Source organism: Petaurus breviceps, unplaced genomic scaffold, assembly GCF_028583685.1.
Source record: "Petaurus breviceps papuanus isolate PSGF00001 unplaced genomic scaffold, PetGlider_PUasm1.0 175, whole genome shotgun sequence".
In the NCBI taxonomy this organism is placed as follows: domain Eukaryota; kingdom Metazoa; phylum Chordata; class Mammalia; order Diprotodontia; family Petauridae; genus Petaurus; species Petaurus breviceps.
The window spans coordinates 27,185,861-27,198,917 of NW_027185764.1; the positions used below are offsets into that span (position 1 = coordinate 27,185,861).

At 36.4% G+C, this 13,057-nt stretch overlaps 1 protein-coding gene across 5 annotated transcripts in view; it reads right to left on the reverse strand.

Annotated features, from left to right (window-relative positions):
* Positions 1-13,057, reverse strand: part of ARHGEF28 (Rho guanine nucleotide exchange factor 28) — a 397,204-nt gene that overhangs the window by 336,661 nt on the left and 47,486 nt on the right. For all 5 annotated transcript variants that reach the window (XM_069084950.1, XM_069084951.1, XM_069084948.1 and 2 more), the window contains exon 3: positions 2,928-2,971. In XM_069084950.1, coding sequence (XP_068941051.1) covers positions 2,928-2,960 — 33 coding nt within the window. In that variant the 5' untranslated portion in view covers positions 2,961-2,971. The remainder of the gene's footprint in view (positions 1-2,927; positions 2,972-13,057) is intronic.

Consider the following 13,057-nt stretch of genomic DNA (forward strand, 5'->3'; position numbering starts at 1 on the left):
GCAGTGGAATTTATACAAGTAAATAAGGTATCTACTTTCTGGATTTGTCCATGTCATTTTTTTGTGATTTCAGGCAGATTTTCTGCTCTGACTAATTCTGACCTTTTTTAAATATAAAGGAAATTTGTCCATTCAACAAATGTACAATGATAACAAACTGCACACCAATCATTATGGCAGGCACTGAGGCATATAAAGGTGTATCTGTAATACAGTCCTTATTTTCAAGGAGCCTATCCTTTATTTACATCTCTATATGAGTTTTTTTTAATGTTTTCTAGTTTTCCATTATATTAGTATAGTTGTACTAAGTCAAAGATTTTTTATGATTCCTGATCAAACACTTTTTTTGTTTTGCTTTGCTTTTTCAATTTGTTTACTTTTAGTTTTCAACATTCACTTTAGAAAGATTTTGAGTTCTAAATTTTCCCCCCTTCTCCTTCCCCTTCCCCAAGAGAGCATGCAATCTGATATATGTTATACAATCATGTTAAATGTATTTCCACATTAGTCATGTTGTGAAAGAAGAATCAGAACAAAAGGGAAAACCCACAAAAAAAGGGGGGAAAAGACAAAATAATATGCTTCAATCTGCATTCAGACTCCATAGCTCATTCTCTGGAGGCAGATGGCATTTTCTATCATGAATTTTTGGAATTGTCTTTCAGGGGTGGAGAACCTGTGGCTTCAGGCACCCTTGTCTTAGATCATTGCATTGCTGAGAGTTAAATATATCAGAGTTGGTCATCACACAATGTTGCTATTACTGTGTACAATGTTCTCTTGGTTCTGATCACTTCACTCAGCATCAGTTCACATAAGACTTTAGAGGTTTTTCTGAACTCTATATGCTCATCATTTCTTATGGAACAGCAGAATTCCCTTACGTTCATATACCACAACTTGTTCAGCTATTCCACAATTGATAGGCATCCCCTCAATTTCTAATTCTTGGCCACCACAAAAAGAGCTTCTATAAATATTTTAGTACATGTGGGTCATTTTCCCTTTTTTATGATCTCTTCATGATCCTAGCAGTGGTATTGCTGGATCAAAGGGTATATGCACAGTTTTATAGCCCTTTGGGCATAGTTCCAAATTGCTCTCCAGAATGGTTGGATCAGTTCACAACTCCACCAACAATGCGTTAGTGTTCCAATTTTCCCACATTTTCTCCAACATTTATCATTTTCCTTTTTTGTCATGTTAGCCAATCTGATAGGTGTGATGTGATAACTATAATTTGCATTTCTCTAATCAATAGTGATTTAGAACATTTTTTCATATGGCTATAGGTAGTTTAAATTTCTTCATCTGAAAACTGCCTGTTCATATTGTTTGACCATTTATTAATTTGGGGAATGACTTGTATTCTTATAAATTTGATTCAGTTTACTATATATTTTAGAAATGAGACTTTTAGCAGAGACACTGGTTGTAAAAATTGATTCCCAGCTTTCTGCTTCCTTTCTAATCTTGGTTGCATTTGGATTTGTTTGTGCAAAAACTTTTTTTAATTTAATGTAATTGAAATTATTCATTTTGTATTTCATAATTTTCTCTATCAAATACTTTTAAAACTTCATCTATGCATCAGTTCGTGCCTTCATGCATTATTTGCACATATGCAATTCCCTGTCATCCCAGAGGGAAATCTCTTGACAGGTGACCAATTGGAGATTGAAAATTTTCTGAATTTCCCACATGTTATTCAGATATTTAATGCCTCTAATTGCTTAGTAGATGTATTTAGCATACTTCAGAATCACACCCTGTTTCAGCCAGACTAACGTATTTTAACTTCTGTTGCTCCTTCTTGTCCTAACAGTTGAGGCAATTTGCAACTTATAAGGCACCCAAAATGCGTATCAGTTAGAAATATTTTTCACACAGAAAACAAAGTCTAAATCTAACTTTATGTACTTTAAAGCAATTGATGGTTTTTGGCATTTCAATCTTAAATTAATTAAAGAGCTAATTTGCAGTTTCAAGAAGATAATTTCATTTACACTCTACATAAGAGATTTCCTCTAGAAAACCAGAGTATGTCAAAAGGACACACAACCACACTGACGTAATATGTTGAAACATTGCTTATAGGAGAGATAGGAAGATCAAAAAAAATCCCATAGCAAGCCCTGGATCTGAGCACAAATTGGGGCTTCTCTGCCTAGTAATTTCTCCTCAAACTATCAAGTGCTTTCCTGGAACATCTCTTTCATTGGCTAGCCCCACAAGCAGATACCCATTGGGTTTATACCCCTCTCCCCCAAAAGCTGTCAAATAACTCCAGACTATTCCTAAGCAAAACAATGAAGCCTTTTAAGTTAAATATATTTTCATATTTCTTGAAGCCTTAAGGAACCTTTTACATTTTGCCTATCTCCAAAACTCACAAATTACCTCTATGCATCAAGAAGGTATATCAAAATATTAGCCTAGTTATACATATTAAGTTACCTAACTCCTTACTTTGTTTTGTTTGTTTCATCAAACTCCATCTTCTCTTTCAGTGTTTTACAACTGAATTAAGTTTCAATAAACCTTCCGCAAACACACACAGTGTAGTACTATTATTAGCAGTGCATTGTATCCTAAAGCTAAATCCAGCTCCAATCTTGTATTTCTTAAAGCAAACTTTCAGAAAATTTATACACATCATGTTTTTTTAATTTATTTAAAGTTACTCTGATGGAGTAAATAGTTAAAATTCAGTTCTTAATACTAGGTATCAAACACTAAACGTCCTATGTAAGTATTTGAATTAGAGGTTGATGATGGCTCAGTGTGTTTGTTTGTTTTTTAAGACCTCAATTTAACAGATAGAAAGAATTTTTTTTCCTGTCTCATTCACTAAGACATTGAATATACTGCTAGGAGAGAGAAAAGGCCCCTTAGGCCAGAAGACCTATGGCTAGAAGACTTACATAAAGAGGCACTTCACGGGAGCTCAACTCCATTATTTCAGCATCTGTAACAAAAACAAGTCAAAGGAGTTACTGAGCAAGGTACCATGTAACAGGTCAGCAAATTCTCTTTAAGTCTACTCCCTTCAAATATTACAGTTGATAAGAAAAAAGTATATATATTAAATAGACAATCAGCAGAAACATTGCAAATGAGAACTTAAGAATTTATTGAGAATTTCTAAAAAGATTATAATTTATTAATTATTAGAATTTATTAAGAAATGCTATAAATGAGAATACAATATGCCTTCTGGGGTGCTTGTACTGTCACTTCACATGAGCTTTTTTTGTAATAAAAGAATTCCAATTCCTTAAACCACCAATCACTTCCATAAACTATCACATAAATTTGAAAGATTTAAGTTTAGTTCATTTGTTTTCCTGAGAGGTGGGGAGGAGATCTGGTGTTATTATTTCATTGGTCTGGGAACAGTCAATAAGGAAACTCCCCCTACCAACCAATGAAGATCAGCCCCTAATCTGAAGGAGACAATGTTAGAGAATTAGTTACCCAGGGCACTGACAGGTGAAAGGTCTTGCCCAGGATCATACAGTCAGTATTATGTCAAAGGCAGGACTTGAATCCATGGCTTTCTGATCTGTGCACTGTGTCATACTGTGTCTCAATATCTCTTAGAATACTAAGAAAAATAAATATTCGTTTAAAGTTTGGTCTTAAATTAATCCCCCTATATCACTTACATAACTTTGCATAACTTTTTTTTGGGTAAATCAATTAGCATTGTCCACGATTATAATAATCATAATCACAACAGTTTTATCAGACTTGAGATCTCATTGGTGTAAGAGACTCCTAGGAAGGAACTTCTTTGATAAATGTAGATTCGTACCTTCTCTAAAATTTATAATCTTAGACAGTTGACTGTAGTGCTGAAAAATTAAGTGACTAACTCACAGTAACACAGCTATTATGTGTCAAAGGTAGGACTTGAACCCAGTCTTCCTGACAGAGAAGGCAAATCCGTATCCACTATACCACACTGCTTCTCTATAAAAATTATTCCATAATCATAACAACAAAAACATAGGCTTTACTTTTCTACAAAGGCCAACACTATGACAGTTCAGTCAGTCAAACACAATGTCTGGCATACAGTAGGTACTTAATAAAAGTTTACTGGTTGACTGATGTTGCTAGGTAGATAGACCTTGCTGCTTCTTTAAGTAAAAAACCTCTCTGCTATATGGAGTCACTGCCTTGATCTACCCTTCTGCCTAACCCTATAAGGATGTCACTTTAACGAATGACACGCTGTTCAGCATCACCAAAGTATCTTCCTAGGAAAAGTAAATAAGACTATCTGGCCCCAAAAGTTATTGTTTGTTTTTTAAACCACCATAATATGCTGGAAATTTTCTACTAAAATGCCTCCGCCACATTTTGGAGAAAGTGAAAAGCAGTATGACTATTTCTATTATTTGTGTTTAGTATTTCAATTTCTATTATTAAGATCATAATCTAAAAGTGAACATCAATACTATTTTACTTTATTTTTCTATCATAAGTTGTAAAAGAAAAACTACATTCAAAAAACATAAAAATTATGTCAACTGTAAGTGAATCCTCCTATAACAAACATAAAAGAGAGAAAACATTTAAGGAAAGTTGATAATCATCCAATGAAATTTTTAAATCTTGACATAAATGACATGGTATTTCAATTCATCAACACAAACCCCCCAAATGGGTCCTAAGCTACTTGAGGGCAGGGACTTTTTTCATTTTTGTCTTTGTATGCCCACTGCCTGACGTTGGTTGTCAATTATATCAACACACTGGTGCCCCTTCAGGAGGTTACAATTTGCAGAAGCTTGACAGAAAGAAAAGGAGAGTCCAGCAGGTACCAGTGTTGGGTTTGGCCATGGCTTCAGCCTGAAGAAGAAGCATGAGGTTTGATGGTGGCTAAGGAGACCTCAAAGACAGTGCAGCGTCTGAGGGCTCTTACTCCCTTCACACAGAAACAAGGACCACCTTTAGCACAGATCCTAATGTAGGGCCCCCAAAGCTCTCATTGAAGAGGGATGAATATAGGAATATGACCAGTGTGTGAGAAAATGACTTACATCTCTACCTTGCAGGAAGATTTCTGCTCCCTAACTATATTACTTTAGCTTTCCTTAAGGACTCCAAGTAATTGTGTCCATCGCTAAGGAAAAAGACCATTGTTCAGTCATTCAGTTATGTCTGACTCTTAATGATCCCAAGGACCATAGCATGCCAGTACTGTTTACTGGCTTTCTCTTAGCAAAGATACTGGAGTAGTTTGCATTTCCTTCTTCAGTAAATGAAAAAGACACACCAAGGCTATTTCTAATATTATTTCTAATATGAGGAGACTATTCTTTATTCATTATTTCCTGAAAAGAATTACTTCTCTGAAGAGGGGAAGCTGAGGCACAAAAAAATAAAGTAAGTGATTTGCCCAGGGTCACACAGCTATTAAATGTGTGAAATGGTTTCATAACTCATTTTTTCTGTCTCCAAATTCAGGGCCTTCTGCACTATACCAAACTCCTTTTTCTCATTTCAAAACAATAATGACTTTCTTTTTTTCAAACTGAATAAACCCTAATTTACATATACCCATGTAAAAGTTTCTTGTCCCTAGAAGAGTTGTGGAGAAAATTCAAAAAGAAAAAAAATACGATAGATACCCTAAACCCACCTGGCTTCTCTAATTGTATTTTTTTCCTTTATTTTTTTCCAAATGAATCCCCCTTTCTCAGCAAAGGGCAACAAGTTCTGTATTCACTTGTAGAACTTAATGACTAATCCACATAACTTTTACTTTAAGCTTAAGAATAAAAGAGAATTTTTTATTTGCTAGACAAGTTACAACTGGCTGTACTTCTACATTATCTCTCTGCCCTAAATACCAGGCAGAGAGGCCCCATTGCACCTCACTTTATTTTCTGATGATAAATTTTCCACTGAGATACTATGAAACATATATATTTTAATGTAGCAGGCAACACAGGATAATGATGAAAGGCTTCATGCTGATGTATCATTTTTTTAAATAGCACTATAGTTTAACTTAGATCTTCCTAAACAGTTTCAAGAGAAAACAAGAGTTAATGTATTTCCAAAGGTTGGTTGGCTAGTCCTAGGGAAAAGTTTTTGCTACAAAACTTTGGGTATAGTCATATTTTTGATTTTGTGTTTTTGCTTTTTTAATTTGGTTCTCACAACCAAATTCTTTCAAAAGGAATACCAGAGTACAATGTACAATGGTATACAATGTTGCTGGTTTATAGTACCAGTCATAGTGAACATTCATTTCTTTGGTTGTCACAATGTGTAAAATGAAATATTAGAACATGCTTGACAGTAAGAACAAAAAGTAGGGAGGCAAAATAACCCCTAGAAAGTAAGAAGGAAATAAGCATTTATTGTGTGACTTCTATGTCTAGGCACTGTGCTAAGTACTTTAACAAATATTTCCTCATTTGGTCCTGACACCTCTGAGAGATGGGTGCTATTTTTATCCCCATTTTACAGTTGAGGAAATTAAGGCAGTCATAGCTGAAGTGACTTGACCAGGGTCATACCACTAGTAAGTTTCTTAAGTCACTTTAACTTAGGTCTTCTGATTTCAGGCCCAGGGCTCTATCCACTGCACCACCTAGCTATCTTCAACTCAATCTGACATACACAGTCCAGAACAAACCATTTCTTTGTTTTTCGAATGCAAGGTTTCTCACATTACAACATCCAAATAAAATGCAACAGTTGATGCTTAAGAAAGAAAAAATACATGCCATCAAGTTTGTGGATCCTGGTGTGTATGAATCATTTTTTATGCTTAACAACATGGTCCTATGGAAAGCAGCAAAACTGAAGTTAAAAAACAAAACAAACCCTGGATTCACATGCCAATGCAGCTGCTTACTGACTCTTTGACCCTGAACAAGTAAGTTCACCCCTTTCACCATCTCAGGTTTCTCATACAATGAGAAGGTTACACTAGAAGATCCCTGAGGTTTCTTCCCGCTAATCTAGGAAATAGTGTTATCCTGATCAAGTCAAATTTCACACACTCTGTAAGATACTCTCTTGCCAAGGTTCAATAACTATCTAGGACAAGCATAATGATACAGACTTTAGATTTCTTTCATTTATACTAAGGAGAAAGAGTAGCCCCAACAAAAAAAAAAATGTAGGTAGAATGGTCAAATGTTTTTTTAATGAAAATGAGGCTTTCCTAAACAAAGTTGAATGAAAAAAGACAAAAGGTTTTTGTAAATTAACAAGTTGTTGGAAAAACCAACAGTCTGCAGAAATATCCTTCTACCTAGAGCTATCAAATTATTCAGGAGTACACAGCTTAAAATAAAATGAAGAAAAGAACTATCTAATGAACACAGACTATGAGGAGATGCTTCAAGATTAGAAAAAACCCAGTAAAATCAAGTATACAATAAAACTTCATTAATTTAAATTGGGCATGAAGAATCAATGCAAGGTCTAAACTAGAGGTCATGATTTTAACAGAAACTCCATGCTTTAGTTGGGTTCTATCAAACCCAACAAATAAATAAGTCATATGTAATTATAAGCACTATTTATACAGGAATGTTGTGTCAGAAAATTAAGGTCTTAAAGTAGGTTAAATGTACCCCCCACTGCAATATGGTACACTATTGTCAATTCTTCATTATAGTTGGTATGAAAATCAATCAACAGTTTCTGAGCTAATACTGTGTACACACATATATAAAAAATTCAACATCAATGTAAGAGAAACTCACAAGGTTATAGGACAGAGACTAAATATATGATTTCATTCCTATAGGGAACTCCTGGATAAGAAAACTTCCTCTACCAATAATAGTTGACATTTACATAGTGCTTTAGAGTTTACAAAGTGCTGGGCCAACCTTTATCTCATTTTATTATGATTAATTAACAAGTGGTATAAAAGAGGAAGGACACTCAAAGAGCCTGGGAATAGTTTGAACAAGGACAAACAAAAGTCTGACATTTGAGAATTAGCATGGTAAATTCAGAATTCAATGTGTCAATGAATTTGGAAAGAAAGGTGGGAGTTATATAGAGAGAAGTAGGGTAAAATAAGGTTGTGACCAGATAAGAGAAGGCCTTGAATGCTGGTCCAAAGAGTTTATTATTCTGTAATAAACAAAGGGGAACCAATACTGTGTGGCTTCCCAAAAGGCAAGGGAAGAAGAACAACCCCAAGATAGAGGAGGTCATCAACATGATTAAATGTGGAAAGAAATAATAAAGGATTACTTCTAAGAAATGGACATTAGAGGGAAGGGTCATTGGTAATTTTCCAGAAAGTACTTTCAATACAACTGAGAGGATAAAAGCCAGATTCAAGGAAGGAAAGAATTGGTCATAAAGGACTAGAGGCCATTAGTATAGGCCACACCTTCAAGAAATTTGGCAATGAAGGAGATATATAAGACTGTAGCTGAAGGGGGGAAGTTAGACAGGACAGTAGAGTCAAAGAGCATTGTCATTTTTTCCCCTAACGTTAAAAGAGCCCTGTGTGTACATTTGGAGGAAAAAGACAAGTTAAATAAGTCAAAGAGAACATAATTTTGTTTCAGAGAGGCCTTTAAAAATACAGGTAAGACCATTTTGTTGATGCTTATAATAAGGTAGAAAAGGGCAGCTTGGTGGTACAATGAATAGAGCACCAGCCCTGGAGTCAGGAGGACCTGAGTTCAAATCCAGTCTCAGACACTTAACACTTACTAGCCATGGGACCTTGGGCAAGTCACTTAACCCCAATTGCACTTCAAAAAAAAAAACAAAAAAAAATTTTAAAAATATACATATAATGGGATAGATGTATTTCAGCCTGGAGAGAGAAATAAGGTCAATGGGTCTTGAAACCTATCTTCCAGGTGTATGATTCTATGATTTTTAACCCCACTTCATGAGAATGCTAAGCACAATAGTAATGTTCTCTGGAAGACTTTGGATAGTTACATTCATTATTTTAAAAATTCTAATTCCTACCATTTGTTTTTAAGATAGTCAAATCTACAAATATTTATGAAGCTCCTACCACATACAGGATATACCCTCTGTGAATCTTGCATGCTCCATTTTATTAATATGTTATCTCCTGTCATGAGTATATAACCTCCTTGAAGGTAGGGAGAGTTTTTGTGTTTTTGCTTTTCTTTGTATTTGACTTTTGTGTCAGGGAACAGGTAGGTGGCGCAGTGAATAGAGCACCAGCCCTGGAGTCAGGAGGACCTGAGTTCAAATTCGACCTCAGACACTTGACATACTTACTAGTTGTGTGACCTTGGGAAAGTAACTCAACCCCAATTGCCTTGCCTTCACCCCTCCAAAAAAAAGGTGCTCTTCTTGAGATAAGCTAAGTAGAAAAAAATGAAACAAGATCTGCCATCCAAGAGTTTGCAATTCAACAACAACGGTGTTACAGAGAGAGTCAAGAGACCTGGAATCCCAGCTTTAGCACTTTCTATCTGAATGATAGTGGGAAAGTCCTTTCACCCCTTATTCCCAATTACTTCATCTCTAAAACAAGAATCACACCTTCACTACTTACCTGTCTCGGTTGTTTTAAGGCAGGTGTTCTCAACTGGGTCTGTATAATTTTGAAATATAATTTTGATAGCTATATTTCAATAGAATTAGCTTCTTTCATAATCCCATGATTTTATTTTACACAATTAAAAACATTACTCTGAGTTGAGGCCTATAGGCTTCCCCAGATTGTCAAAAGGTTCCATGTTACAAAGAAAGACTAAGAATCCCTGTTTTAAGGAAAGCACTTGGTAACTCTATATGAATGGTGGAGTTATTACCATAGGAGGTTTATAATGAACTACAAATTAGCACATGATAAGCATATAAGTTTACAAGAAAGATTCAGATGAGAGATTCAGGCAGGGAGACAGCTTCCAGTTGGGAAATTAGGGAAAATTCTATGAAGATAGGGACATATGAGCTGGGTCTAGTAGGATGAAAAGAATTTCAAGAGTTCAAGATGTGGAGAAAGTTCATTCAATGCAAAGGGTACAGCCTACACAAACATACAAAGATGGGGAATGTGAGAATGGATTCATGCATTTTGACTGAAAATAGAATGCATGGGGCGGGGGGGGGAGGAATCAAGATGGCGGGGTAGAAACAGGACCTCTGTGCGGCTCCAGCTCCCACCACCTCCAATTCATGTAAAAGGGGACTCTGAAAAAACTTTGGAGCTACAGAACCCACAAAATGACACAGAGAAGCTAACCTCCCACTGAGGACAGCCCGGCAGGTCATCAGGGAGCAGTCAGCGCAGCTCTCTGGGAGCACACCCCACCCCCAGAGAGCTGTAAGTCTTAGCCCCAGGGTGGCCTGACCAGCTGGCTGGAGGGAGTTCAGATCACCAGCAGCTATGGCAGTTCCCAGAATTATCAGCCCATAGATGCTAAGGACAAAGTGAGAGGTCAATGCAGTGTGGACTTTGGGATCCAGTAATTTGGGAGTGCGGTCAGCCCTTATCTCCTGGAGGGAGAAGCTGCTGAGGCACTGCAGCAGTGCAACTGCTGCCAGATGGCAGCTTCAGCTCCTGGCCTGCAGAGTGTAGGGGGACCAAGAGACCAGTCTGAAGGGTAATCGCTCTTGCTTTAACCTGCTTGGATCTGGATTGTGGTCTAGGGTGGAGGTCCTAGGGTGTATGACTAGCTTGCCAGAGTAAGTGAAGGCTTCAGAGAGGGTACCCAACTAATACCTTCAGCAGGGAGAAAACCCCAGCATTTGGTACGAAGCTCCCCTGTCTGGTAGCAGAGTCCTACTGTGGCAAAAAGCCCAGGGGTCAAGTGACTGAGTGGCAACATGACCAGACAAAGGAAACAAAGCAAACAGAGGAACCCAACATTAGACTCCTATTTTAGGGATAAAAAGGATCAAAGCATGGAACAGAAGGAAGACAGTGAAGTCAGAACTACTGTACCAAAAGCTTCAAAGGAAAATACAAGCTGGTTACAGGCCATAGAGGACCTTAACAAGCAGATAAGAGAAGTGGAGGAAAAAATGGGAAGAGAAATGAGAATGATGCAAGAAAATTATGAAATGAGAGTCAAAAACCTGACTGAAGACAATAACACCTTAAAAAATAAACTAATACAAATGGCAAAAGAGGCTCAAAAAAACAATGAGGAGAAGAATGCCTTAAAAAGCCAAATTTGTCAGATGGAAAAAGAATCGCAAAAGCTCACTGAAGACAATCATTCCTTCAGAATTAGATTGGAGCAAATGGAAGCTAGTGAATTTATGAGAAATCAAGATACTATTAAACAGATCCAAACAAATGAAAAAATAGAAGGCAATGTGAAATATCTCACTGAGGAAAACACTGACCTGGAAAATAGATCCAGGAGTGATAATTTAAAAATTATTGGACTACCAAAAGAACCTAGAAATCATCCTTCAAGAAATTCTCATGGAAAATTGCCCTGATGTTTTAGAACCAGAAGGCAAAATAGAGGTTGAAAGAATCCACAGATCAACTCCTGAAAAAGATCCCCAAAAGAAAATTCCTAGGAATATTATAGCTAGGTTCCATAATGCCCAGATCAAGGAGAAAAATTACAAGCAGCCAATAAGAAACAATTTGAATACTGTGAAAACACAATCAGGATAACACAGGATCTGGCAGCTTCTACACTGAGGAATAGAAGGGCTTGGAATATGATATTCCAGAGGGCAAAGGAGCTGGAACTGAAACAAAGAATCACCTACCCAGCAAAATTGAGTATCATGTTTCAGTGGAAAATATGGTCATTCAGTGGAATAGAGGACTTTCAAGCATTCTTGATGAAAAAACCAGAATTGAATTGAAAATTTGACATTCAGATATAAGAAGCAAGAGAAGCATGAGAAGGTAAACAGGGGAAAGAAATCATAAGGAACTCATCAGAATTGAACTATTTACATTCCTACATGGAAAAAACAATAATTGTTATTTATGAAACTTTTCTCAGTATGAGAATAATTGAAGGGAATAGAAATATATATATATATATATATATATATATAGGAGCACATATGGGCATATGAATGCATATGTGAATGTGGGCATATATGTGTACAGGTATACATAGATAGAGCGCACAGGACCAGTTTAATGGGAAGGGATGATACTTAAAAGGTGAAATTAAGACTTAAGAGAGGAATATAATGAGAGGAGATAGGGAGAGACAGATTGGGGTAAACTATCTCATATAGAAGAGGTAAGGGGAAATGGTTACAAAGGAGGGGAAGAACAGGGAGGCAAAAGGGAATGGGTCAACCTTCTTCTCCTTGAATTTGGCTTAGGGAGGGAATGACATACACACTAAATACAGTATTTCACCCTATAAGAGAGTAGGGGGGAAGGGGATGAGAGGGGAGATGATGAAAGGGAGGGTAGGCTGGGGGAAAGGAAGTTGGAAGCACCTATTTTTGAAAAAGGACAAGATCAAAGTAGAGAATAGAACAAGTGGGAGGTGGGATAAGAAGGAGGGAAATATAGTCAGTCTTTTACAATATATTCATCATGGAAATATTTTGCATGGCTACACATGTTCAACCTATATTGAATTGCTTATCTTTCCAGTAAGGGTGGGTGACAAGGGAGGAAGGGAATGAATCTGGAATTCAAAGTTTTAAAATCAAATGTTTAAAATATATATACATATATGTATACTATTATCAATATTATTTTACATGTAAATGGGAAATAATATATACAGGCACTGGGGCATAGAGATCCACCATGCCCTACTGAAAAGTTGGAGGGGGTATGGGAGAAAATATGGGAGAGAGCAGATTGGAGGAGGGGATATCCAGTGGGATTGCTATTTTGGGGTGGTGGGTAGGGGGAAAAACTGGGAGAAAATTTGTAACTCAAAATCTTGCACAAATGAATGATGTAAACTAGAAGTTATTAAAGCATTTGATAAAAATTTAAAAAGAAATTTTGTTAGCAAGTTAGATGTAGAATGTTAAAAGCAGGAGTATCTTGTATCAATGACAATAGTATTTACTATGTGCCATTAGGTTAAATAATAAAATATTGATACAAAAAAAG